The 24,524-nt window shown below is 42.8% G+C and overlaps 1 protein-coding gene across 5 annotated transcripts in view; it reads right to left on the bottom strand.

Annotated features, from left to right (window-relative positions):
• Positions 1-399: 399 nt before the first annotated feature.
• CDK8 (cyclin dependent kinase 8) overlaps positions 400-24,524 on the bottom strand; it is an 86,481-nt gene continuing 62,356 nt past the window's right edge. For 3 of the 5 annotated variants that reach the window (XM_072976032.1, XM_072976035.1, XM_072976034.1), the window contains 9 exons: positions 19,822-19,879; positions 17,383-17,514; positions 10,991-11,134; positions 8,519-8,588; positions 7,623-7,695; positions 4,905-5,002; positions 4,192-4,270; positions 3,911-4,069; positions 400-1,667 (listed from right to left, as the gene is read on the bottom strand). In XM_072976032.1, coding sequence (XP_072832133.1) covers positions 1,542-1,667; positions 3,911-4,069; positions 4,192-4,270; positions 4,905-5,002; positions 7,623-7,695; positions 8,519-8,588; positions 10,991-11,134; positions 17,383-17,514; positions 19,822-19,879 — 939 coding nt within the window. In that variant the 3' untranslated portion in view covers positions 400-1,541. The remainder of the gene's footprint in view (positions 1,668-3,910; positions 4,070-4,191; positions 4,271-4,904; positions 5,003-7,622; positions 7,696-8,518; positions 8,589-10,990; positions 11,135-17,382; positions 17,515-19,821; positions 19,880-24,524) is intronic. The other 2 variants (XM_072976033.1, XM_072976036.1) reach the window with 2 other exon arrangements.

Below are 24,524 nucleotides of genomic sequence, written 5' to 3'. Positions count from 1 at the left end.
AGGGGAGGCAGCGAGGCAGAGAGGGAGCTGCCGGACGGAATACTTGCGGTGATGCTGTGTGCGGGCACCACGCTAGCTCGTTCTCAGCGGGACTGCAGAGTCCCCGCCCTCGCGGTGGAGACAGACATCAAATACACAAACAAAAAGACACACGTGGATACAAATGCCAGGATGCCCGGCACACTAGCGTACACTATACTCACACTGCTGTACCGAGCACCGCAGAGAAGAGAGTTCGTGTGGAATCGTAAGTCATTACTTCATCACGGAGCCAGAAGATGCAGGTAGTATTAACGAAAACAACTGAAGAGATTTATTCAGAGGCCACTTGTTAAGGTACATTTTAAAATAAAATAAAACACCTTTGTGTCCATAAAAATACAGTTGACTCCATATTTAGATTTATGAAAAATAAATTTATTACATAACACCTTGTTTTTAACAATGTTCGATTTTTTTAAATTCAGAATACTTGTGTCATTCATGTAAAATAGTTTGATACAGTACATTGTATGTTATAGGGTTTTTTTTTCCTCAAAAATTCTAAGGCTCTCCTACTCCTTCTCCTTTGCTGAAGTAAGGGCACCCTAAACAACGTGCGAACAAGTTTTAAAAAAGAAAATGAACTGAACAAAATTTTAGTAGCACTACACCAACCAGCTTCAAAATCAGGACAAAATATCTGAATTGGATGCCGCACCTTTTTAAGGAAGTTATCTTCATGCTTTTTTCATCTTAAAGCATGCTCACAAGTCAGCAACACCAACAGGAAAAATAAAACACTGTCTATGACAATCATTTTAGTTTGTTTGCTGAACCAAACAGGTTTATATCAATGACAACATATTTAATTACTATCAAATAGCAGCTTTAATACCAGTCAAGTCATAGATTGAAAATAAAAACAACTTATAAGTTGGAAATTAATCTTTGGGAGTTTTGAAACCTTCCTGGAAAACCTATGTGGCTTTTTGTACTTTCAAAAAATCCAAGCAATCTTGGTCAAAAAATACTGATTAATGTAGAAAATGAATCAACCCACCGATAAGACACTAAAATGAAAGGTGTATCGAAATCATCTCATTCTGAGTCTTGGTTATTTTGTTTGAGTTACATATACTGCATGTTTCAAGTACCAGTTAAACGTTTGTGTATGCGTGTGTACTATTGGTCAGGTAATGCTGTTACACTGAAAGAATTCACCACACATGACGACAAATGCTTGCCCCTAGCGCATTTCACAGCTTCAACTGCTACAGACTGTCACTGAAAAAAACGCACTGGTCAGTCTGAACCATGTCAAGTAAACCATGGAAGTAGCAAACCCACAACACAAACTGTGCTAGCACTTTCTCCTCAAGTCTAACTCCAAACAGGTACAACTTGGAAGCCACCACCCCGTCTGCGAGAAGTGGTGGCACTCGGCTCCTGGACGCCGACTCCGGCTGCACAGCACGCCCGCGGGGCTCGCGCCAGGCGCCCGCGCAGCCCGCGGCCGGCCCGCAGCCCAGCGGCAGTGCAGGGACAGTGTCCAGCGCAGCTCAGTACCGGTGGGCCTGATGAGAGTACTGTGGAGGCTGCTGGGAGGTAGCTGAGTATCCCATGCTGCTCTGCGGCTGCGATGTGCTTGGTCCAGGGTTGGCGTAGGCAGCATGTGGATTGGAACGCTGCAAGAGGAGGTGGGGGGGAAACGTTGACTCGGGTGTTTCTGCGTGCTGGCTGTGTCCCAAGCCAGCAAGGCTTACGTGTGTTTGAAATGTCACTTATCTTAAGGCAGTGAGAACCTAAAAGTCTTGGGCTGTGTACTGGCTTTAGAATTAAAGTGACAAAATCCCCAAATCTTTTAACTCCAGCTTCTCTTTGTGAAGGTCAGAAGTATTGCTAGTGAGTACTACTGAGCTGAGTCTACTGTGCTGAGCAGTTCATTTTTTTTCTGTAGCAGGAACCCCTTTTATGCTGTTTTGTATCTACTCGATAAATAATAACTCATTTGGGAAGCTTACAGTGGAACTTAATGATATAAAAGCTAATTTACACACTTGTTTCTTCAACAGAAAACTCCCCAACATACACATGACTAAGAATAAAGATGAGTAAGACAAGAAAGGGTACCAGAGAATCACCTTCTTCGGCATTAGATATCTTTATGCTGTTCACACTAATGAATCTTATTTTCTGCTGCAAGTGATGTATGAAGGTAAAGTTACAATTACTGAAATGCAGCAAGAGGGACATTCTCAGTTCTAAGAACGGCACAGTGGGCGGAGTTTAGGTCCTCCAGTCTCGGTCTGTTACAGCCTTGTCCTCATTCCTGCACCACTGTTGGTTCCCAAGACAAACACTACAAGAGATTAACCATAATTTATTACCTTTCCTCTTTCAAAACATATTTAATAAACCATATACTTCAAAACTCAGCCAACTCTAGCAAAAGTAACATCCTAAAAAGAGTGGACACGTGAAATTCTAGTCAGAAAGACGATTTTTGAACTCACTAACAGAAACCAAGCACAATGACTTCCACAAAGGGCACAGCGCCATCTCCTCGGATCCGGCGGCCAAGGTCAGAGCCCCGCCCCGCGGCACTCTCAGGACGCATCGCCCGGGCGGGCAGACACACGCGGGGCCGGAGGGGTGTGCTCCTCCCCCACCTTCGGACGGAAAGGGAAGGTCCTGGAGCAAACGCCAAGCCCCACGGTGCCTGACCTGGCGTCCCCTGCTTGTTCAGCTCACTGGGAGACAGTTACTGCTCAGACAATGATGTCCAGCGCCTGGTGGGCTGGGCCCCTGTAACCACAACAGGGTTAGGACCTAATTCCTGAGTGTGGCAGCAGGCTGAGAGCCTTATCAGTTTAACAGGATCTCTGTTTCTCTTTTAGTAGGTCAGTAACTCTAACTGGTCAAGTCTGCAGTGTGCTTCCCACACTGACAGCCAGATTAATTGGAGTAGGATTAAATAAGCGGGGAGGTGGCATATAATTTTCAAACTGGGTCTGCCTGCAAAGGAACTGACAACGTCCCGTGAGGGGACCCACAAATGGCGACAGAGCAGCCTCTGTGGTGGATCAGAGTCTGCGTCCTGGGCCCATGGCCCACTCGCTGGGTGAACACAGGGAAGGTGTCTCACCTCCACGAGCCTGGTTTCTGAAATGACAACGGTGACACCTCACAGTTAACATAATGTCTGGAGGAAGCCCCGCCTGTGTCATACTCGGCTGTGCACAGGAAGCACCTGTCAAGCTCCTACTACAATCACAGCCGTCACCAGCGCCCAGCACCTGAGAAGTGCCCCCTGTGCTGGGATCGCTGCTGAGAATTTTAACGATGGCATCGTAACAGGAATGAGCAGCCTGCCAAGGGCCTGTCAGCCAGCTAGCCACCATCCTCTGCCTGCATCCTCTCGTCTGCTCCTGACCTCAGCCTCGCGCTTACCATGATCCGAAATCTGCAAGTGAGGAGACTGAGCACATCTGAACCACTGGCCCCAGGCTGCCTGGGAGCCGGTGGCTGGGCTGGGGTTTGGAAGCCATCACAGCGGTCCGCTGCTGTTTCAAACCCAAGACACTGCTTCCTGAGCACCTGCTGTAAGCTGGGGCTAAGGTCCATCAGGTCCACTCCGCCCCTATGGTGGCTGCGGGTTAGGCCTCGCGTCTCACGTCACAGAGAAACTAAAGCCGGGACGTGCACGTTACCCGTCCCAGGTCACACAGCTAATGATCAAACGCGTCACCGCGCTCGGCAGAGCCCCTCCCGCACCGTCAGTACCCTCGTGCCAGTAGCTCTTCGTGTCACCGTGGGTCCTGGGCACAGCAAGGTCAGTGTCTTCTTAATGATGTCGCATTTTCCGGTGGCCACAAACCCACATGCAAATACCAACACGGCAGGTCAAGACAGAGGGGACTTGGAATACCTGATAGTCTGAGGTCACGATCAGTCCGCCTGAGGTAGTGGTCGGGGGGACCACTCTCACTTTCTTCAGCGGGGGTCCCTGCGCGTGGCCGCTGTCCTGGTTGCCTGGGTGGCCGGTCCCGTTCGTGTGGTTATTGCCCTGCTGCTGCTGCTGGTTCTTCTCAATGGGTTCAAGACAAAAACAAAGTTCAGCTCAGAAGGAGAACAGAAGACGTCCACACCAGAAAACAGGACGCGGCCCTGAACAAAGCAAGAAGCAGCCGACCGTACTTTAATACTTACTTTGTCTCCTTTGTCATCGGGTTCTTCTTCTGTTAAAAATTCTCGTTTTGGGTACGGGATCTGACAACCGGCAAAAACGCTGATCACAAGAAACAGAAAAACGATTTCTGATACACCAATCAGTACTCCAAATGCTTCACTGAAGTGGTTTCCCTTTTAATCTTTTAAGGTGGACTCTCTGTCTCCCTGTTTGTGACATAAGCACCTTTCACGCACCTGTGACACACTGAGTCTCCTCCCTGACCAGTGACACCGCGGCAGGACACAGGAGTGCCTTGCGGTGTATGGAAAGAATCAGTCGTCATCTAATTGGGCTCAACATCCTCCTCTGATTCTGCGACTACTCCTTTATCACCACAGCCAAGTGCAGACTCCAGCTGGAATGTCACTATTCAAACATACTTTTTCACTCTCCACACTACATTTAAAATGAGAGTACGGGGAGCACAAAGGGACTGGGGACTGGGGTTAGAGATGGGACGTGAAGCTGGAGCTGTGAGCAGTGAGGGGGCGACAGCGTGCGCAGCCAGCCTGCCGGGGGCGACGTGACCAAGGGCATGGAGGAGTGGACGGGAGCCTCCCCAGCCGTGACCCTGCCGACACTTCCGTCGTCAGAGCTCAGCTGCTGCTGCTCACAAGGATTTCCCCGGAGCTGACAACTAAAAGAAAGCGCGCCCCTCGAACTTCTGTGAGGCAACAAACTGACCACTTACTCTGACGTGGGAAGCGGATCCTCCAGGAAATAGGGATCCTGCATAGCCTGTTCTGAGGTAATTCGCTTTATTGGGTCCATGGTGAGCAACTTCTGAAGCTGAAACCACAAATCACAAGAAACCCCTGCATTACTTCACACAGCTAGACCCTCCGGCACACCTGTGGGAGCCGTATGTTTTTTGATTAATAACACCACAATTTGGAGGGTGCTTATTCCTCCAAATTAACCCAAAAACTCCCTGTTAAATTTAATGTAGTCGTGGTAACTCACATTTCAGTCAAAGATTCATGATCTCACTTGGTTCTCCTGTAAGAAGTAACTAAACTTAACATCTTCTTACTCTAAACCAGTGATCTTTCCCTGCATTATCTAAATTGCTATATCCAGTTTAGTACAGGGCTAAAATTCTTATATTTTCTATTATTTTTCTACTAAGGGGAAAATCGTAACACAAATAATACAGTAGCCACATGTGTCTATTTAGATTCAAAGCCAAATTAAATTTAAAAATTCAGTCTCTTAGTCGTATCAGGTACATTTCTAGAGCTCAAAAGTCACATGTGGCTGGGGGCTACCCTGCTGGACCGCACAGATCATCAGATGAAGGTCCCCTGACAGTGCGGTGCTAGGCTGAGAAACACGGTGACTGACCTGGAATTTGTAAAGCACAGAGGTGTGGTTACCAATGGAGACTCTGGAAGGGGACTACTTGGCTTCAAATCCTGACTTGCATTTATTAGCTGAGTGACTCTGAACAAGTTACTTAACCACTTGTAACCCCATCTGTCAAATGGGGATTAAAAACAGCACTTGTTCTCATAAGCTTGTTTTCAGAATTAAATGAGTTAATACATGGAAAGCAGTTACACTGGGGCTGGGAGGGAAGACAGCACCATGTATGTCTTAGCCATTGTTATTACTACTACTGCTCCATAATTTACTGAGGGCTCTATGAACTAGAGTATTTGACTTCAACATGTGATTTAAGAGATTCTCTAAATAGTGGACACTTAGTGTATAATCTCTGCTCTAACGCAATGTTTTTCAGACTCCCGAGGACATCCGACCCACCCCTCGACCTGGAGAGCTTCCTAATGACTGCACAGCTCCGGCCCAGAAAACCTGGGCAGGAGCACCGGCACCTGCACCTCCAACAGCGGCCAGGTGACTCTGGTGCTGCTGCACTGGGACCACACTTTGAAAACAAAGGGATAAGCAGACACGGGAGTCAACAGGAGATGACACAACCGGAGACCAGGACAAGAAATACTCAGACGTGCAGACAAAATGCTGGGATTCAGAGACTAACTGTAATGATCTGCTGTTTCAGTGGAAGCACAATTTAATTTTGAGATTGAAAGGAAAAGCTTGGATTTGCTACTTAAAATACTCAATGGGGCAGGGGGTGGAGAGTAGAGCTCAGTGGTAGAGCACATGCTTAGCATGCACGGGGTCCTGGGTTCCATCCCCAGTACCTCCATTAAAAAACAGATAAATAAACCTAGTCACCCCTCCAAAAAATAAATAAAATAAAATAATATAGATAATAAAATAAAATACTCAACAGTTTTAATGGGATTATATCAGAGCTATCAGCCGGGACCACCCAAGACAGGTCATCTTTGTTAAAACAAGCGAGTTGCCAAGGCAGACCATCTGGGAGTCAGCGGCTGTGGGGTTGGGGGTCTCCCCAGACTGCACTGAGGAGCCGTGAACTGGTGGGGAGTAAGAGAATTCCCCTACATTGTGACTTCTGGTCTACCATTAGTATCATTATTTTGTTAGAATAAATAAGGCTGTAACTTTGAAGGCTCTAACTTACCTTCCAATTTGGGTACTATTTTAACTATAAGAAGCCATGATTTGAATAATAATACATTGTGTAGTAATATGATAAATTAAGCACTGCTTTTAAAAATGCTGATTAAATACAAAATACACGATACATGACATGACAAAAAAAATTAGCAGAAGATGTAGAAGCAGAAGAGTTAGAAGAAGAAAAAAGCAGAAATAGAAGAAACATCTGCCAAGTAGCCTGGTACTGTAATAAAGGAACATTCAATCCTTTCGAAGTAAAAAGAATTCCCATTTAATGAACTCATTTAAAAATACTGGGAATAAGGGATTAAACGAATTTTAAGCCAAGCAAAACACAAACTGCTTCCCCAAATTCCCCCTTTATATTACTTTTGTCAAGTCATTTTTCCACTATACATTACTTACATACTGCATCTCTCAGACTCCTCCAGGAAAAGCAAACAATGCATGCTCTCCCTGAAGGACCCCTCACAGACAGGTGTGTAAGAGGTATGCTGGGAGTTAAAATTTTACAAACAATCTTTCAAAGAGTTGAAATACAAAATAATTTGTAAAAATTAGTCCTGAATGGTGGGATTGTTTTCATCTTAATTCTTCTTTGAAATTTTTAAATGATGAAAGCCAATAAATGGAATTTTAAAAATGATTTTGATGACTATCTTAGAAAACCTGATGTAACCACACATTAAGTCTGTCAAACCACATTATGGCATTATGGGTTTGGAAAAACAAGTGTTTTGGTATCTTTACTAGTAGCACCAACAAGACTTCTGTATTTACTATTAGAGAACGCTAAGAGTGCTGAGCAACCATATAAACTGCCGCAAAAAAGCCTCAGGTTGGGCTTAACAGGGGAAAAAAATGCATTTCATTAGTACTATCCTCTAAAGCTTACCAAGTGGAATGCTTTACTATCTGGTTTAACTTTATGTTTTTCCATATACTTGATAAGGCTGCAGTTGGTATACCTGGAAGAGAAATACTATGAAATATCTCTATTAGATTTGAGGTTAATTTTACATTGGCTGAAGTTTTTCCAAACAGAATTATTTTAATCATAACTGATACAGAATATATACTGAAAATGGTATTAAATCAATTTCATATTTCATTCAATGTTCACATGAGTCACTGTTGAATGGATGCCACTGATTAAATGCAAGATAATTTCATGAAAAAAAGTTGTATACACTGTTTAGCTCTGTTTCCACAAATGCAATCTCAACAATTATCTTCCATAACATATGGGTCCAGAGTTTAACTCAGCCTTACTAGTAAGTTTGAAATAGATAAAAATTTAAAATAAATTTGCCATAGGACTATAAGTCTATAAACTCCCTCTCCCAATCCCCTGATCTCGCATTGAAAGTGAATGGAATAGTCCTTGTTCTCCATTAAGACTTGCTTAAATTTACAACACGACCTGGGTGGGGGCAGGCGGCCGCCAGCACCGTCCGTTCACTTCAGCCCCTTGCTTCTCAGCTGTGACCCTTTCCTCTGATGCACAGCTTCCAGAAGGTAATAAACAATGGAGGAAATGAACTGACTTTTCCCCTCACAGCCAAGTCGGCTGCTAATACTAGATATTCACCTTCTTTATATCACCACTTAAATCTCTTAAGAAATGAAGACTATCATAATGTGAAAAGATTTATCAGAGTAAATAAGCAAGCTTATTTAATAGAATAAGCTTATGCTGAGTATTCTATTACACTGAGTAGTATTCAGTCTTAGACTGAGTATTCTAGAAAAGCAAAAATCAACAAAGGGCCCGTTTTTGTTCCAACTTACGTATTTCTTCTGAAATCTTTCATTAATGTTGAATGTTCAGGCATCTTTTTTATATCTTCCCAGTCTTTATCTGTGAAGCACATTGATAAAATTTTATATTGTCTATGTTCCTATTCTCAAGAATTTTAATAAAGGTCGCTTCACTTTTCATTACCTGTCCTATACTTTTAACTTCCATGAAAGCGCAGACTTGAAATAAATGGTCAGCTACAGCAAATACCTTAAGCCTATAAACGCAACTCCCCACACCTTGTATTGAATTAGAGCTCTCTCTTTTTAACTTTATTTTTCTAATGCCTACTTCCCATGTGTTTTACCAGAAGTTATCTCAATTTCTGTAACAAGGGGGGGACAAATTATAAATAAATACGGCTTTTATTAAATAGTTCTAGTTCTACCTGTAAAACCACTTTTTCCCCACCAAATTTCAGCAACCAATCTCTTCAACCATAAATTTAACATTTCCCCCCTCAGCAGCTTTAAGATGTGCCTCTTTTTGCACGGCCCCTCCTCACGTTCACCTTACTGAAGACGCAGCTCTCGGCGGGGACCAGAGTGAGCAGTGACAGCTGTCTGAAGCAGGCCAGAGTCGGCTCTGACCAGCACAGCAGTAAGTCAGCAGGGGCCGTGGCTCGTTGCAGTAACACTGACACAGACAACCCCAGCTACTGGGTACGTCAGGTGGGGAACATGCAGTCGGGCTTGCTGGCACCAGCGTTGCCCGACAACCTGGGCGATGTCAGAGGCCCGCGGTCACCTCAGAGGACTCAGACGCTGTCAGTGCCCCGCACTCTTCCAGGTGGCGCACAGCGCCTCTGCTTCTACGTGAGCTTCAGGGCTTTGCCTTTCTTTCAATTTATTCATAAAACACTTGCTACCTACCCTCCAAAGAGAACACGTATTGTAAAGAAAACCAAACACATACTTTAAACTCCTAAATGGAACTTCTCCTTAACTACTTCCTTGTTCCAATTCCACGATTTCTGTCAATTTCTCAAGCTAGAAATCTTGAGATAATCTTTTATTCGTCCCTCAATTACACGCTTTCTGTAAAAAGCTGTACATTGATCCTTTCTTCTCCAGCCAAATCACTTTCCCCCCGGAGTACCACTCCAGTACTGTTACCTCTTTTAAACTGATTTTTACACACTGTTGCCATACTAACCTTTCTGAAGTACAACGTAAGCCACGTCACTGGTTCTCAAGAACTTAACCGAAGCTCTCACTCTGCATATCAAGTTCAAATTCTGCTGCCTGCCTCTCGGGTTCCTTACAAGCTAAGCGCCCCCCAACGGTGGAACCACACACCAAGAACCATCTCCCACAGAGGCCACCCCACCTCCTCCTACTCCTTCCCCTGGGGCCTCTGAAATGGTGAGTGCGTTCAGAAGTGGGAAGAAGAGGCCATGCGTCTCCATCCACTCAAACTACTCCTGTTCTCCCAACAGTCTACTCTGGAGCAGAACAATGTCAACTCCAAGAGGGCAAGAATCATGTCTGCTATACCGACAGTATTTTATAGTTAACTCAGTGCCTAAAACATGGCAGGTGCTCGATAAACATTAGAGGAATAAATGAAATTCCCATCATGACAAAGCAGTCTTTGCAGAAATGTTGGTCAATTTTGGAGAAAGGGAATGACTCCGCATTTACTGATCGTTAACATCCTTACAAGGGAAGGTGGAATTAGAACTGTTAGATATTTCTCTATTAGTTCTGAGTTACTGACCGAGAAAAATTCCTAAAAAGAAACAACTATTAATAAGTGCTTGCCTGGCCAAAATTAGGAGGCGTTTTAACCAAATTTTCACCACTTGGGGCCTCTGGGCAGAGTTTGTGCTGAACCGTGGCCCTGCGGTATAATGAGGGGCCGGGATACAGCTGGGGCTGAATGCCTGTGATGAGACACCCCAGGAACCGGCCCCTGCTGCCGACCAGGGCAGGCGCGGCTGCTGTGAATGCCAGGCCTTCCCCACATCCTGGCTGTTCTTCCCGACAAGGATCACAGAGCAGAAGACGCTATTACTCAATACAGTGTGATTCTGCACAGGGCTCTAAACAGAAACAGTGTTCAAATTTGTATTCAAATACCAAGTAACGGCATTATTGCCTGTGCCGCCAGACAAAAATACACACCACTGAGTTTTATTTAGTTTCCAATGGTAAGAACTAAAGGCACCTTTTAAACACACGTATTGCAAATATTTTATCACTTCAAATGTTAAACAAAACAAAAAACCAAAATAAAGCAAAAATACACTCCTCAAATTCAAGAAACCTATAAATATTTTACACTAATATGTGAAATCTACAAATTTTGCTATTTCTACGGATCTTTGTTTAATGCAAGTCATAAATATGAAGAAATGAGTAAGAGTAGCTTTCAACAGCTAAAATACACACTTTCCAATGAAGATATCTAAGTTCAAACAACAGCGATTTAAAAAACAAAAACAGAAACGTAACGTGTACCTGCAGGAAATCCCATTACATTGAATATCCTGTCCAGCTGGTCATGGTGGTAAGGGTTACTAGTTTTGATGTCCTCTTGTCGACAGTGAAATATTGGTTCTGACGTTAGTAGTTCTGCAAATATACACCCTATAGCCCAAATATCTTTAAAACAAAAAAACAAAAACAAAAAAAAAAAAGAAGAAAACAAAAAAGAAAAGGAAAAAAGAAAAAGAAAGGAGGAAAATAAAGTGGTTCTTTCCAAAAGAAAATGCATTTTTATCTTGGCAGGGAGTGTTTTTTCATTCTTTTTTTTCCCCCTAATAAGCCATATTCATTCCTAAGCAATTACAAATACCAAGGAATATTGTTTGTAAATACATATTCCCACCCCACCCACCCCAGTTTTTCATTGTTATACCTCCATCCCGCCCAGCGGCTTCATTCTAAGTTTAAATCAAATTTATTACCTAAAATTTCTGGCAAGTTTAAGTGCCTCAAACATTACCTTGTCTGTGAAACACATACAAAGCTGCACGTGGAGCACAGGAACCAAAAATAAACAAAACTAAATGAAAACTTAAACAAACAGAAACCCAAATAGCCTTGGAAACCGGAAATGCTTGCCAAAAACAACCAGCACCATTTCTTGAGGTAAAAAATATTTTTTCTAGTTTATGCACTCATTAATTTGTAGAGCCTACCTAGTAAGTACCCTCCCATGCTAGTGCTAGTTAGCACGCGAAAGACAACGCCTGGTCTCAAACACGCTAATGAAACAGCGTTTCTGCTGGAAAAGCTTTTCGTTCAGCGTGTCTTCGTGCTATAGCAGTGTCAGACTGTGCAAGTTTAAGTATTACATAAAGACAAGAAAATATGGGGCAAAGTACTACTTTTAAATGGGCACAGAGGTTATAAATTCATAAGAATTATTTATAAAAGCCAAGCAAATGAATTCCTTGGTATACAACAAATCCTTTTCATTCACTTTACAATACAGGCTAACTTTCATTCATATTAAATTCTTACTAATGGAATTGTTAGTAGAGAAAAGATATATATATATATATATATATATATATATGCCAATTTAGAATTTGAAGCTGCAGGTACACCATTTCTGCTCTTAACATAATCCCTGAACTGACGGTGTTAACTTCTCTACACCAAGAACAATGGTATGCACACAGCAGACGCTCAATAAGTGGTTTTCAACTGATCTAACCAATACCTATGGTAGATAAAAATAACTACAGAAGGACAAATCAAAATCACTATTTTATTAAAGCTGATTATTCCTAACTCTATTTTGATAACTCAAAATAGAAAGTGAGAAAAATGTTTGTTTATACTTGAGTATATATTTAACTGAATATATATTTAAATTTATAAATAACCGAGAATTCTTTGAGTCTAAAACTGAAATATAGATTTTTAATTTAATGTAAAATGATCCCACTGACATTTTAAAGTAACAAGTTAATCCTCTATTTAAAGTGATTTTTAAAATGACACCATGTTTGCCCAATGCTTTTCTCCCGCATTAGAGAACCAAGTCTAGACAATATGGAAGAGTCTCATCAAGAAATGGAAGCTAAGCTATTTTCTCTTCAGCATCAGAAAGTAAATGGGAAAGTTAATTATCTTGGGGTTATTCTTTTCACATGGGTGCCCCACCTGCAGCTGGCCTCTGATGATCTTAATCCAAGGGGAGACATGCACACTAAGCGGGGCCACAGAAGGGCCTGGGGTTAGCCTGCATCTCTGAAACTCTGCTCACAGCACCCAAGACACTGGGACAACCCATTCTGGTTGTGAAAATTCTAAAGAAGAAAATAAAACACGTAAAGGAGGATAAGAGGTCAGTAAACAGATCAGCTATCCTTAGAGCTACATTGCTTTTAAAATAGAAAGTCAGGGAAGCAGGAAAAAATACTTTATGGAAACTTGCTTATTAACCTTACCCTAAATAACCTCTTTCTTCCTATTTTTTCTATTATCTTTCACCTTCTACCAACTTCACCACCTTTCCCTTCTTCAAAATCCTGACCCAGCATTAATCATGAATTTCAGTCAGCTGATCAATTATTTCTGACAAATTTCTTAATCTCTGTAAACAAGCCCCTCTTCCCTATCTCGCCTGTTCTCCCGACTGCGCCAGGTTCATGGGAAAGTTCCCTCCTGCTCCCCGACCTGCCCAGCTCCTTCTGGAATGAGTTTCTGAACTACCCGACACACAATCCCACCTTCTGCTCAGCCCTGTGATGCTCACAGGTAGCTGCTGAGCTAACCGGGCAGAGCGGAAAGCAGTGGGCAGGCTATGGAGACCCAAGCGCAGGGGGAAAAAGATTGATTAAATCATGTTTTACTCAGAAAGTACACTAATAGCAAGCTTCTATCTTAATGAAGGCGTAAACTCTCATTTTTCCTGTCTTACTGCGTACTTCCCACTTAATAGAACACTACATCATCGGGGCATTCGGTTACTTGAGGACAAGCACCTGAGCATGAAAGTCCATACCTCAGTAAAACTTTTAAGACTGCCCTAGCACAATTAATTAATTAAAGACTGATAGCCTCCTGTCAGCCTTCTCCACAAAGTCAATCAAATAAACCCTCAAACGCTCAAGACTGAATTCAACCGTGTCCCTGGGAGTACCGAGCCGACATCCTCTCTTTGGGTTACGGATCCTGCTTGCAGCCCCACACAAGCGCTGTAACAGAGGGCGGGAACATGCCAGCCAGAGTGGGCTCAGACTGTGCCCTTTGCCCTTCTGCTGCTTCTTAGTACCTTCAGTTTAACAGAATCCACCAAACTGGCAGATTCAGTCCTTCTAAAAGATGCCACTAAAATGAGCTTAGGAACATACTAGCAATTGGATGTAGATTCACCTGCACCCAAGTTAGCTTCCTCTGTCACCACCCAGAGGGCAGTGGTTTCTATCTAAGGGCAGAGAACTTTTAAAACTGAAGGGGATCTAAGAGATGATTTAGGCTAAACTTCTCATCTTCAGAAAACAAAGCCATAAAGGACTACATTCCTTAAACACACAGCCACCCCGAGCGGCAGAGCCAAGGCTCCAAGTCAGAGCGCTAGCGTTTGCTACTTCCGTTGTTCAATGATGACAAAATTATTCTATGCATATATTCATACTGTTTTCTCACCTGGACTGGAGATCCCTTATGGGTAGATGACAAACTTTGCATTCACTTTGGTTTCTCTTAAGTTTTAAAAAGTTTATCTAATCGTTATCCAATAAATTTTGATGTTGACGAGGAGGAGGAAAGCCATTTGAACAAGGGAATCTACCTAATGGCTGGTAGCCCAGCTGTATGACAAACGGCCAGGACTGAAACTGCTGGACTGCAGAGTGCGCTGCTGAATGAGAGGTCATACAAACCTCAACGCTCACAAGAAAACACAGGTGTCTTAAGAAAAAGATAGTACAAGATGAGCCAGAGTCACAAGCCTATGTGACAGTGTATTTTTTACTCAGTTTAAATCAATTCAGTCTCAAGTCTTCTGCCAAAAGCAGCTAAGATTAGGTCCGTTTCCTTATTTCCTTACTTGTACTGTCTGTTAACCCGTCTTACCAAAGGTAATGCTGCTTTTAAATATTCATCTTCTAGGTGGAAAAATAACCACGTACATATTAGAATGCACTTGTAGAAGAGATAACCAAGTGTGTGCTTAGGTAGTAATACACATTCAAAAATAGGACTAGCTTCAATAACATTTACTTTTCCTTCTAACTGACATTTCAAAAAATAAATATTCTATTTTGGAATAATTTCAGACTTGTAGAAAAGTTGCAAAGATAGTACAGAAAAGTCCCATATCTAACTAACTTAATCTCCCTTTATTTTTCTATACAATATAATGTGACCTCAAAGCAGGTATGAAAATTAGTGAACATGAGAGATTTTGTGAAAAAAAGACATGCTGGATTCAAGATTAATATGGGGGAATGATCCCAAGTACCTGTCCTGTCCCCTTCTTGAGTACACACTGAAATGGCAGCAAAGTAATAAAGGTACAGATCCAATAAAAAGAGCAGGAGGTCATCAGGGGCAAGAGTTGCTCACTCACTCGGCAGAGAACCCAGTTCTCGCCGTGGAGCACGCAGGCGCCGGCCTCCAGGGGTGAGCAGCCAGGCGCCGCCTACCTGTCTGGTGGGATTTTAGATCCTGCATGATGCTCTCCAGACCGTAAGATGCAGGTGTGATGGGGAAGGCAGGGTGGCTACTTCAGACTGTGATCAAGGAGGTTCTCTGCAGAGGTAGTATCTGCACTAAGACCTGAATGAAAAGAGCCTGGACATGCGCAGACCTGGCCCGGCAGGGACACAGGTAAAAGCGTTTCTGCAAACAATTCAGAGAAAGCTCCAGTCCACACTGCTACTGCTGAGTGGGAAGAGGCGTGTCCTGGGAAGATTTTATACTTGGAAACACCAACCACAAAGTCTGCATTTTGAACTGCTGACCCTCTCTCCCACACCCCGTTCATTTACTGCCCTGGGGCTACCAGGTACACAAAGCTTGGGCCAAAAGTTGGAGGATCTGTCCCTTAAAGAATCTGAATGTCCTCAGAGCAAAGACGTGAGCGCACTGGCATCTAGTTTCCCCAGTTAAGGGCAGTTCCCTGCTGGGCCCCCCTGAAGTAAGGCCTGCCAGTCCGGGAGCCCTCTGATCTGTGTACAAAGTTCCCAGGCAGCACTCTGTAACCCGATTCTTCAACGCAAAGAGACATCAAGAGTCAACAAACAGCTGAACACTTGCCACATGACATGGAAGACCAAGACACAGAAATAAAGAGTGACTACAAAGAAAGAGACAATTATTCCAGGAATACAGCAAATCACAAACAGTTAACACCTTCATCACTGTCCTCACAGACATCTAAGCTTCTCTTTTCATAAAACAATGTTAAGATGTTATGAAAAATTAATAATCAGAGAGTAAGAAGGGATTCTTAGAAATAACAAAGACACAGGTAGAAAAACATGAGAAGAAAAGTGGTAACAAAGGATCAATCTAAGAAATCCAACATCCACGTATGCTCAGTTTAGGGAAGAGAAAAACAGCAAACAGAGAGGAGGAAATCCAGACTTTACAAGAGAACTTCCACACACCTGGGATGTAAACTTCGCACTGAATGAGCCTGTCCAGTGGCCAGCACGTCACTGTGAAATACAAGGATGAGAAATCCTATTTGTTTTCAGGAAGGAAAAAAGTCCCAGGTAACCCACCAGTGACGGGGAAGACTGGCATGAGGCCGCGCTGACATGGCGCTAGGAGACAGCGGGGAGCATCGCCACGGGAACTGTGTTGTACCTGGAACTAAAGCCTGCCAAACTGCAAAGCATAACCAAGGTCTTTTTCAGAACTACGAGAACTGGAACATCTCCTCTAAGATGCCCTTCCAAAGAAAGCTGCTTGAGAATACGCCGTAGCAAAGCAAGGAATGAAATAAAGGACAGAAGGAAACAGACCCCACCCAGGGAACTCACAAAAGGGAAAACCAGGACGGAAACCAGCGCAGAACAGAGCGAAGTATGGAAGACTCGGGGACGGAATCATCCGGCAAAATAAAAGCGGGTCTAAGGCCATGCTGGGGAACCAGAGCAAGTTAAGTAAGGAGAAAAGAAAGGCGAAAGAAACACTTCAGAAAAAACCACTTGATGATAAAATTCCACCAAATAAAATGAGGCAGAATAAAGATGCCAGTAATGGGAAAGCTGTGCTCAAAGGGCTGTGGTCGTTGAACATCAGATCCATTACAGTACATAACCTCAGTATAAACAGTGGAAATTACGGTTTGCAAACAGAACGTAAATGCTATAAAGGGGAACAAAGTCGTGGTAGTAACAATGATGACAATGATATTACTCATGTGGCTTATGAACTGCTGGGAGGAGCACAACACTAATTCCCTAATTCTGCCAAGAGAGAGGAACCAAAACGACCAAAACTCAGAAAGCGGTAAAAACGTTCTAAATTCCCACCTGCTTTCATGATCTTCTTTCCTTTAATTTTATGGTGATCTTTTAGAAGCTAGTTATTTTTTTCAGTGAAAGAAACATTTGTCTGAAGCTCAATGATTAAGAAATTTCCATGTGTTTTATTTCTCTTTTTAAATAAAATAAAATTTCAAATACTTTTTATTTAGAATTCATAGCATGACCCCATAGATGTAAAAAACTGTTTTAGCATCTATTTCTCTCCTGGAAAGAGATGGCTGGGACGATACACCCCTAATGCTGACGATGGTGTCTCTACGTAGCAGAGTTTAAGGATAGTTTCGCTCTTTTATAATCTTCTATATTACTTGATTGAAAAATACATAGAAATATGTAGATTTTACAACAACAAAGCTACTTTTAAAATATGGAATTTTAATTAGTTCTACTCACCAATAGCTTTGGTATAATGTCTTGCTCCAAGAAGTAATTCTGGGGCTCGGTACCAGAACGTTACAACTACTGGATCCAAATCTGCTAAAGGCTTCAAAGGTGAGTTAAATAATCGGGCAAAGCCCATATCAGCTGTAAAAAAAAAAACATAATGCTAAGTAAATAGATTTTTACAAATTTAGTTGATTACTCTAATTTTATCACTGTTACTCAGTAAGATATGAAAAGTGTGAGTTCTGGGCAGAGAAGACCAACAAAACATCTCACCCCTTTCAGAAGTCTAAATATAAAACAAGTATGAGACCTTCGTTCCTTGCAAACTTTTGTCACTCACTGTCCCACTGGGTTAGAGACAGGTTCTGCTGCCAGAGGTCAAGGGCGACCCTGCTCCTCCGGGCAGATTTATTTCATCTGTTTTACCACCACTGGGACGGGGTTGTGAAGCTGCATTTCCATTCTTTTTATTGGTCACAAGCACCAAGAAACTAGATCAGTTAGAGTAAGGCTTTCCATTATCTGCATCAGCAAGCGTGTTTGCTGATGTAATCAGAAGTTGGCTATGCAGTATGTTAGCACCACTACTGCCCCTCACTTACTTGGGTTGAATTTTATTAACGTCATTTTAAAGAATCATGGTATTTTTTTAAGCTGGAAAAGACTTTCAAGGTCATATAATTCAATCATTTCCCTTTTCAAATGAGGACACTGAGGTTGGAAGGAATCACGTGATATGACTGATGTCGTAAACCCCCGTCTCAGAGCTGGAGCTGCGGCGCGCAGCTCGGAGGGCAGCCATGCGGGCGTGGCTGTTGGCTACTGACGTCATCCTCTCACAGACAAGACCTGGGCTCTCCATCTCTCTGCCTTCTAGCATCGAGTGCTGTCACGACAGGAAGTTTTTGCCAAGTATTACGTTAAGTGAACAATCACTATCCATACCACCTATTCAAAAATTTCAAGATTCGCTTATCATCTGTTTAGTTTTGCTCTCCTAAGATGTATTTTTAATGAAGGAGACCCTAATCTAATCTACTTAATTATAGAAGTTAAAAAAAAACCCACAGAAATTTGGCAAAGAATTAAAACCACAAGTCAGATTCACTGAATACTGGTTTGCAGAACTAACATTTCTTCTTTGTGAATGCTTTAAGCTGTGAAGTGTCCCCCAACCCTGCCAACATCATGCATGTTATACAGAAGTTTAATTCCAAACTAGATTATTTTTAACATAGTATATAAATTTTCCCAAAATCTGACAGTAAAGAACACATCTGTAAATACTGTTTGGCTGGGTCTTTTATACTTTGCATGCTTTGAGCTTACATCTGATTTTGATGCCACCAAGTGGGACTGGACAAAATCCCTTAAGAGCAACGTCAGGATTTAACAGGTGTAGATGACGTTATGGGTAAGTACGGACAGGGCCTGGTTCTCAAAGGAAGTCACGACTAGGGTACTTTGAGGTGCATCAAATTTCACACTACTAAAAACTTTGCGAAGTTCATACCATAAAAGAGTATTTTGAGAGTCTAACTAGAAGTGAAAAATGAGATTTGGGGACTTTCTAGGGGAGGACAAGGAAGAAGTGTTAGAACACCCAGGTTTTTCTTGGTTGGTGAAGTGCTACAAGTCAGTTGATAATTCTAATCTTTACTAAACCCTGCAATCGGAAACTCCTGTCTACTTTACTATATACTCCCATACTCCTGCTGCTTTTAAATTATTATAATTTAATTACTACATTTCTCCTACCCTCACACAGAACAAACTAAATAAATGTGACAAACACAACTTGGAAATGACAATGAAAAAATAACCAGTTAGGGTAAATAAATTTAGTTCTATCCTTACAGGTTATCAGACCAGAAATGAATAAAATTTTGCATTGATATATGAGAAAACAGCTATCAGGAAACATGCCGAGGTACAGATTGCTCGTTCGCTTTTTCCCCTTCAGGCAAAGGCGCATCAGAACCGAAGGCTCTGTGCCCACCCAGCCTCGGCAGTGTTCCTGGTCTCATCCTAGCCCAGAAGAGGCTGAGAGGCACACGGTCTGCTCTGATCTGGCTCAGGCGAGCAGCCCGGAGGGTGCAATCACCAGCATGCTGTGTGCCCTTGTTCCTCAAGGTGAGGCTGGCTTCCTGCAGGGACAGAAGGCACTAACCTGTACACACTATTTTTCAATGATGGCAAAAATTTCTAAAAAAAACTTGCACAGCTTGTTTCGTAATTAGAACAGTTCAGTCTCTAAGGAGTGCCTGACACGTCTGAAGGGTGTGGACAATTTTCACTTTTAATGTGTCCTCTTTACAAGTGGATTGGTCACATGGAACTACGTGAATATATGCATATTATTACAGCAAAAATCAGAAGCGATAAAGCTGCCGGCAAAGGTTTTAAAAGAGTGCTACACTGTGACTTATCAAAGATGTAACATACCAATTTTTACTCTTCCTCGCTCAGGACCTTCACCCATAACTAAAATATTAGCAGGTTTCTGTGGAAACAAAATAGTGGTTTTTTTCAGTAGACAGTAGTGGTTTCTCTTAAATAGACAATACGCCAATATAACATAAATCCACCTTTAAAAAAACCACATAATATCAAACCCAGAAGCAACCAAAGCAGCTGTACGTGTATATATGCAAAGCAAGTCGCAGACCTCAGGAAGGCCCAAGTGTGACAGTGCTGTTCTCCACGCAGGGCTAAGGCTTTTCTTGGCGCTGCGATCAGCTGGCTTTCACGACTGTGGAACATCTGGCAGAAAGTTATAATGTTGTACTTCTTCCTAACTCTTTCAATTGCATAAAATATCCTGCAACTTTAAGGGAAAATGAATCTTCAAATGAAATTTAACACTAAGTAGCAAATTAATTACAAAGAACGGGCCACCTGATATTCTTCTTTGGAAACGGTGCAGTATATACTCATGTTTCAAGTTAAGTTCTACAGAGATCTATTTAATAAAGTCTCTTCTAAATGAGATAGCAAATAGGAATTTCCCATGACCTGAACAGTTTTGAGGTTTTCATCTTTTAAAAAGAAAGGAAGCTGACAGTTAAGGTGAGATTTTACGAAAGCAGTATTTCAGTTTTAAAATCTCTGCAAATGTGTAAGAGTAACTGCCATGTAAAACCTGTTAGAGTGGGGTCTGCTGTACTATCCTGGGAGGGGCCACCCCTCTTCAAGGAGGACGAGAGGGAAGGGGAGGCAGCAGAGGAGGAGGAGGGAAGGAAGACCAGTCCCAGGCCTCACTCAGCTGCCACCCCGCGGCCCCCTGATCCGGGCTGTAATCCTACCAGTCTGCTGAACAAAAGTGAAACTGGGTGACAGCGCCTTTCAAATACTGACCAAAGCAACCTGACAATCAAATTAAAGACTTCAACGAAGGCTGTTTACAGTGGTCACCAGCGCACAGGCTTCCCTGGCCGACTGAGTGGCAGCCCCTGTGCTGTCAGCGACACAAGGTAACAACACAGTGTACCATTCTATCACCTAGAAAGATCTAATCCTCAGCAAAAACACGCTGCTAAAATGGCAGCATATACATTTCGGAGGTGAAAAATTCCTACAGTTTTCAAGGTGAGGAAACTAGGCACCAGGGGGAGTGGACGACCAACGAGACCGGGGCAGCAGCAGAACCCACCCCGTCTCTGAACAACGCAGCCCCTCTTCCAAGTGTACCATCCTGGGGGTAACTTTATGCGGCAAGTTTGAAGACGAATGTGTATTACCATAACAATAACAACGATGATAACGATTAGTTTCAGGACCCCTATCGCCGTCCACACACTCCTGCCCATGGAGATAACTGGCTGAGCACCTGAAGGAAGAGAAGCACGAACAATGTTCCCCAGGAGCCGCAGGGAGCAGCAGGCACAAACAAAGCTGTTCCCGTGCACCACGCTAATCAATCAACACCGGTGAGTCTCTGCAGACTTGGAGCTCAGCCTGCTTCACATGAAACGAGAAACTAGAAACCAGAAACCAGATCTCGAAGTCGCCTGTGAAATGCTGATGGCAGCAGGGGAGGGCCCTCCAAGAGGAACAGGCAGCCTGTCTACCTGGCTGAGGGGAAAGGCTTGCTCTCAACTCACAGTGTCTCAGGCTCAGGAGGTTACTTCATGTTTGTGCTAGAACCCTCTTGTTGTGGTTCATCAGGGCAGGGCTCCCTGAGCATCTCTTGAACCCCGTTCTGATTCTCTTCCCATCCATCTTCTGTACCATTCCCAAGGTTCTCTCTCTAAAAGACAAAGCTGATCATGTCACGCCCTTGCTTAAAATCTTCCACAGTAACAGGGGAAATTATTACCAGATTAGGTGAAGACAGTGGAACACAAAATGATCCGTAGATTGTGATCACAGCTAGGATAAAAAAAAGTGCTATGAGTAAGGACTAGGACAAGAAAGGACAGAGCAACAGAGATACGGATAAACCTCTTCAAAGGTTCTTTGAATGCTTTCACTGTACTTTATTATCAGTAAAATATTTGCACTTTCCCTGGCCCCTCCCCGTCGGTGAGTAAGACAAGCCTTTGTAACGGGACACCAGGCACCTGTAAGCTCGACCCCACTGATCTCTCCAGCCCCACCTTCCAGCACCCCACACTCCTGCCACATGTGCGCTGCATGTTTCCAGTGTCCTGTGGCTGGACCCTTCGCAACTAGGTCAGCACTAGCCCATTCTTTCTGCTCCAAGAACTTTCCTGTGTCATCAGGCAAAATCTGATTCTTCCCCCGCCCCTCTTAGCGATTTAAGTAACAGACGAACACATCCAGGTTATAAACAAGTCAAACTATGAAGTCACATATAGTTAAGAGTTAAAGGCTCTCTGACCACCCATCACTCCTTAAACACATCCCAAATTCCACTCCCCCCTCCCGAGTTACAAGCTGAGTAGCTGGTTTGCGGTGGTGGATTTTTCTCACGCTGAAGTGCTCCTGAAAGATCCTCTCCGTACCTGCAAAAGCACAAGCACACCAAGGCACCCCTCTCCCTTTCTTCCAGATGCAGTGGCAAAGGTCTCTCTTTTGCTTTCTTACTCATTCAGCAGCTGGGCAGATCTGAGAGGCCTGGGATGGGTGGTACTGGTCAGCCTGCTACAAGGCAAGGGGGAAAACTCCCTCACTTGGTCTTCATTTTATTACAGAATAACTGGACTGGCCAAGTCCCAAGCTTGGGTTTGAGCACTGGTGGGAAACAGTTTCTCTGTCAAGGTCTGGCCTAGTACTGGGGTTTGGGGCCAAGGCTCCGGCTGATAATTAAAAACTACTTTGCTAGGCAACTCACTGCCTACTCCATGATACGAAGCAGGTCTAGGGGCTGAAAGTCAGTACTCACACTTAAGTAAATTTACGTTCTGTTTGGGCATGCGTGCAGTCAGAGACAGAAGAGAAAGGTGTTAGTGCTGTTTTAATAACACCACTTACAAACAGTGGGTCCCTCCTCGTGGCAACTTCCATGGTGGCATTCCATATGCCACAGGGTATGCTATTCTGATTTAGTAGGCAAATCTAATACTGAATTCTTTTGGTGAATGTAATCTAATGGAAATCGCAAGAGAAAATGGTAGAAAGGCCATAAAGATCACGAATACTCGTATTTGTTTTGTTGCCTAATACATAAGGAAGGCTTCAAAAGACTCGAAGGATAATTCTTGTTTTAGTACTTAATGTCACATGGAAACAATATTCTGTTCTCCAAAAAGCTAATTTCTTTTTTCTTTCTCTCAGTGGGAGAATTTGATAGCAGTGTTTAGCTTTAGAGTCAAAGCTTCCAAGTGTTGGTGATAATACATGAGATAATCAGTAAGAACAATGACTTTGGTCAACAGTCCGTGATCTTCAATGTGCTATCAAACATACTCACCTTAAAAGATCATGTAAGACTTTGCTGGTGACATTCTGAGGAGGCATGTACTCCATTAAATTATTTGTTGCTATGGAGACCAGAGGTCCAATGTGACTTAGAAGTACTAGAACATCAAGACGTCTTCAAGAATAGCCATCCTATGCACAGAGCTGATTATCGAACACCCTGAACTGCCTGCTGAACCATGGACGGAATCAATGAGACACGTGTTTCAAGTATACTTATTTGACTGTTTCAAGCTGTGATATCCTTCTCTTATTTTATTTCTCCCAGAAAAAAACTATTCTTGTAATTTAAAAAACATGCTCTTGTTCTACAGTCTCATGGCTTTTCCTCTAGTTTTCTGTTGCTGGGCTCCGAAGAGCCCCACTGACACTTCCTAGAGCAAGATGTGTGCGTCACGGAGACAACAGCTCCTGCAGAGACTCTCTGTGCTCCAGACTCTGTCACGCCGGGAAACGGCAGAGACGGGATATCAAAAATCCTTTAGTTTTTCAGTTTCATTCACCATTACGATTTTAACCAAATTTACAAAAAGTGTACCCAACAGTTAATAATCAAATCTGAAAATCACTGTAACTCCAAATATTAGCCTAAACAGTGTTAACTTACACATCTGGTAGCGTAACAGCGATCACTGAGTAGTACTGTTTTGTGCTGTCTTCCCCAGTACAACTTTCTTGACAAATCTGGGGGTTTGCATATTACTTTTACTAACTATATAGTATTCCTCTACGAAGAGACAGTTGGTTGTATCCCACACCCCCATCCCCCACTTTTGGCACCAACCCTAATGATGTTCCCATTGACATTGTATAAATTATACCCCTCACCCAACAAACCCCTGACACATATTACCAGGTAATTTCCTTGGGACAGAATCTCAAAGACAGAATTAGAAGATCAAATAATATCAACAGCTTTATTATTTTTATGGATAAGAATGACAAGTTAGTGTTGCAAAGATAAATGTTACTAATGTAATCAAACATTTAATATGTGCCTCAAATATTAAAAGCCCTAAATATATTACAATGACAGCTAACACTATAATCTGGTCATATAGGGGCTCGCTGCTGAAGTGATTCTTAAGTAAAAACTTCCCAGGAAGCAGGGTACCCACATGTGATTAAATGATACCCCCAAGATGATTTCTCTGTAACACCCTATGTGATACCCCTAATTGCTTTTGATCATCATCTAGTTTTTACTCACTTATGCCTTTTATTGATTAAAAAAAGTTATTAGCAATAGCTTTTAAAAATTAAAG

Source organism: Vicugna pacos, chromosome 14 (assembly GCF_048564905.1).
Source record: "Vicugna pacos chromosome 14, VicPac4, whole genome shotgun sequence".
NCBI lineage: Eukaryota > Metazoa > Chordata > Mammalia > Artiodactyla > Camelidae > Vicugna > Vicugna pacos.
The sequence above is the reverse complement of the archived record's forward strand: the minus strand, read 5'-3'. Positions and strand labels throughout refer to the sequence as shown.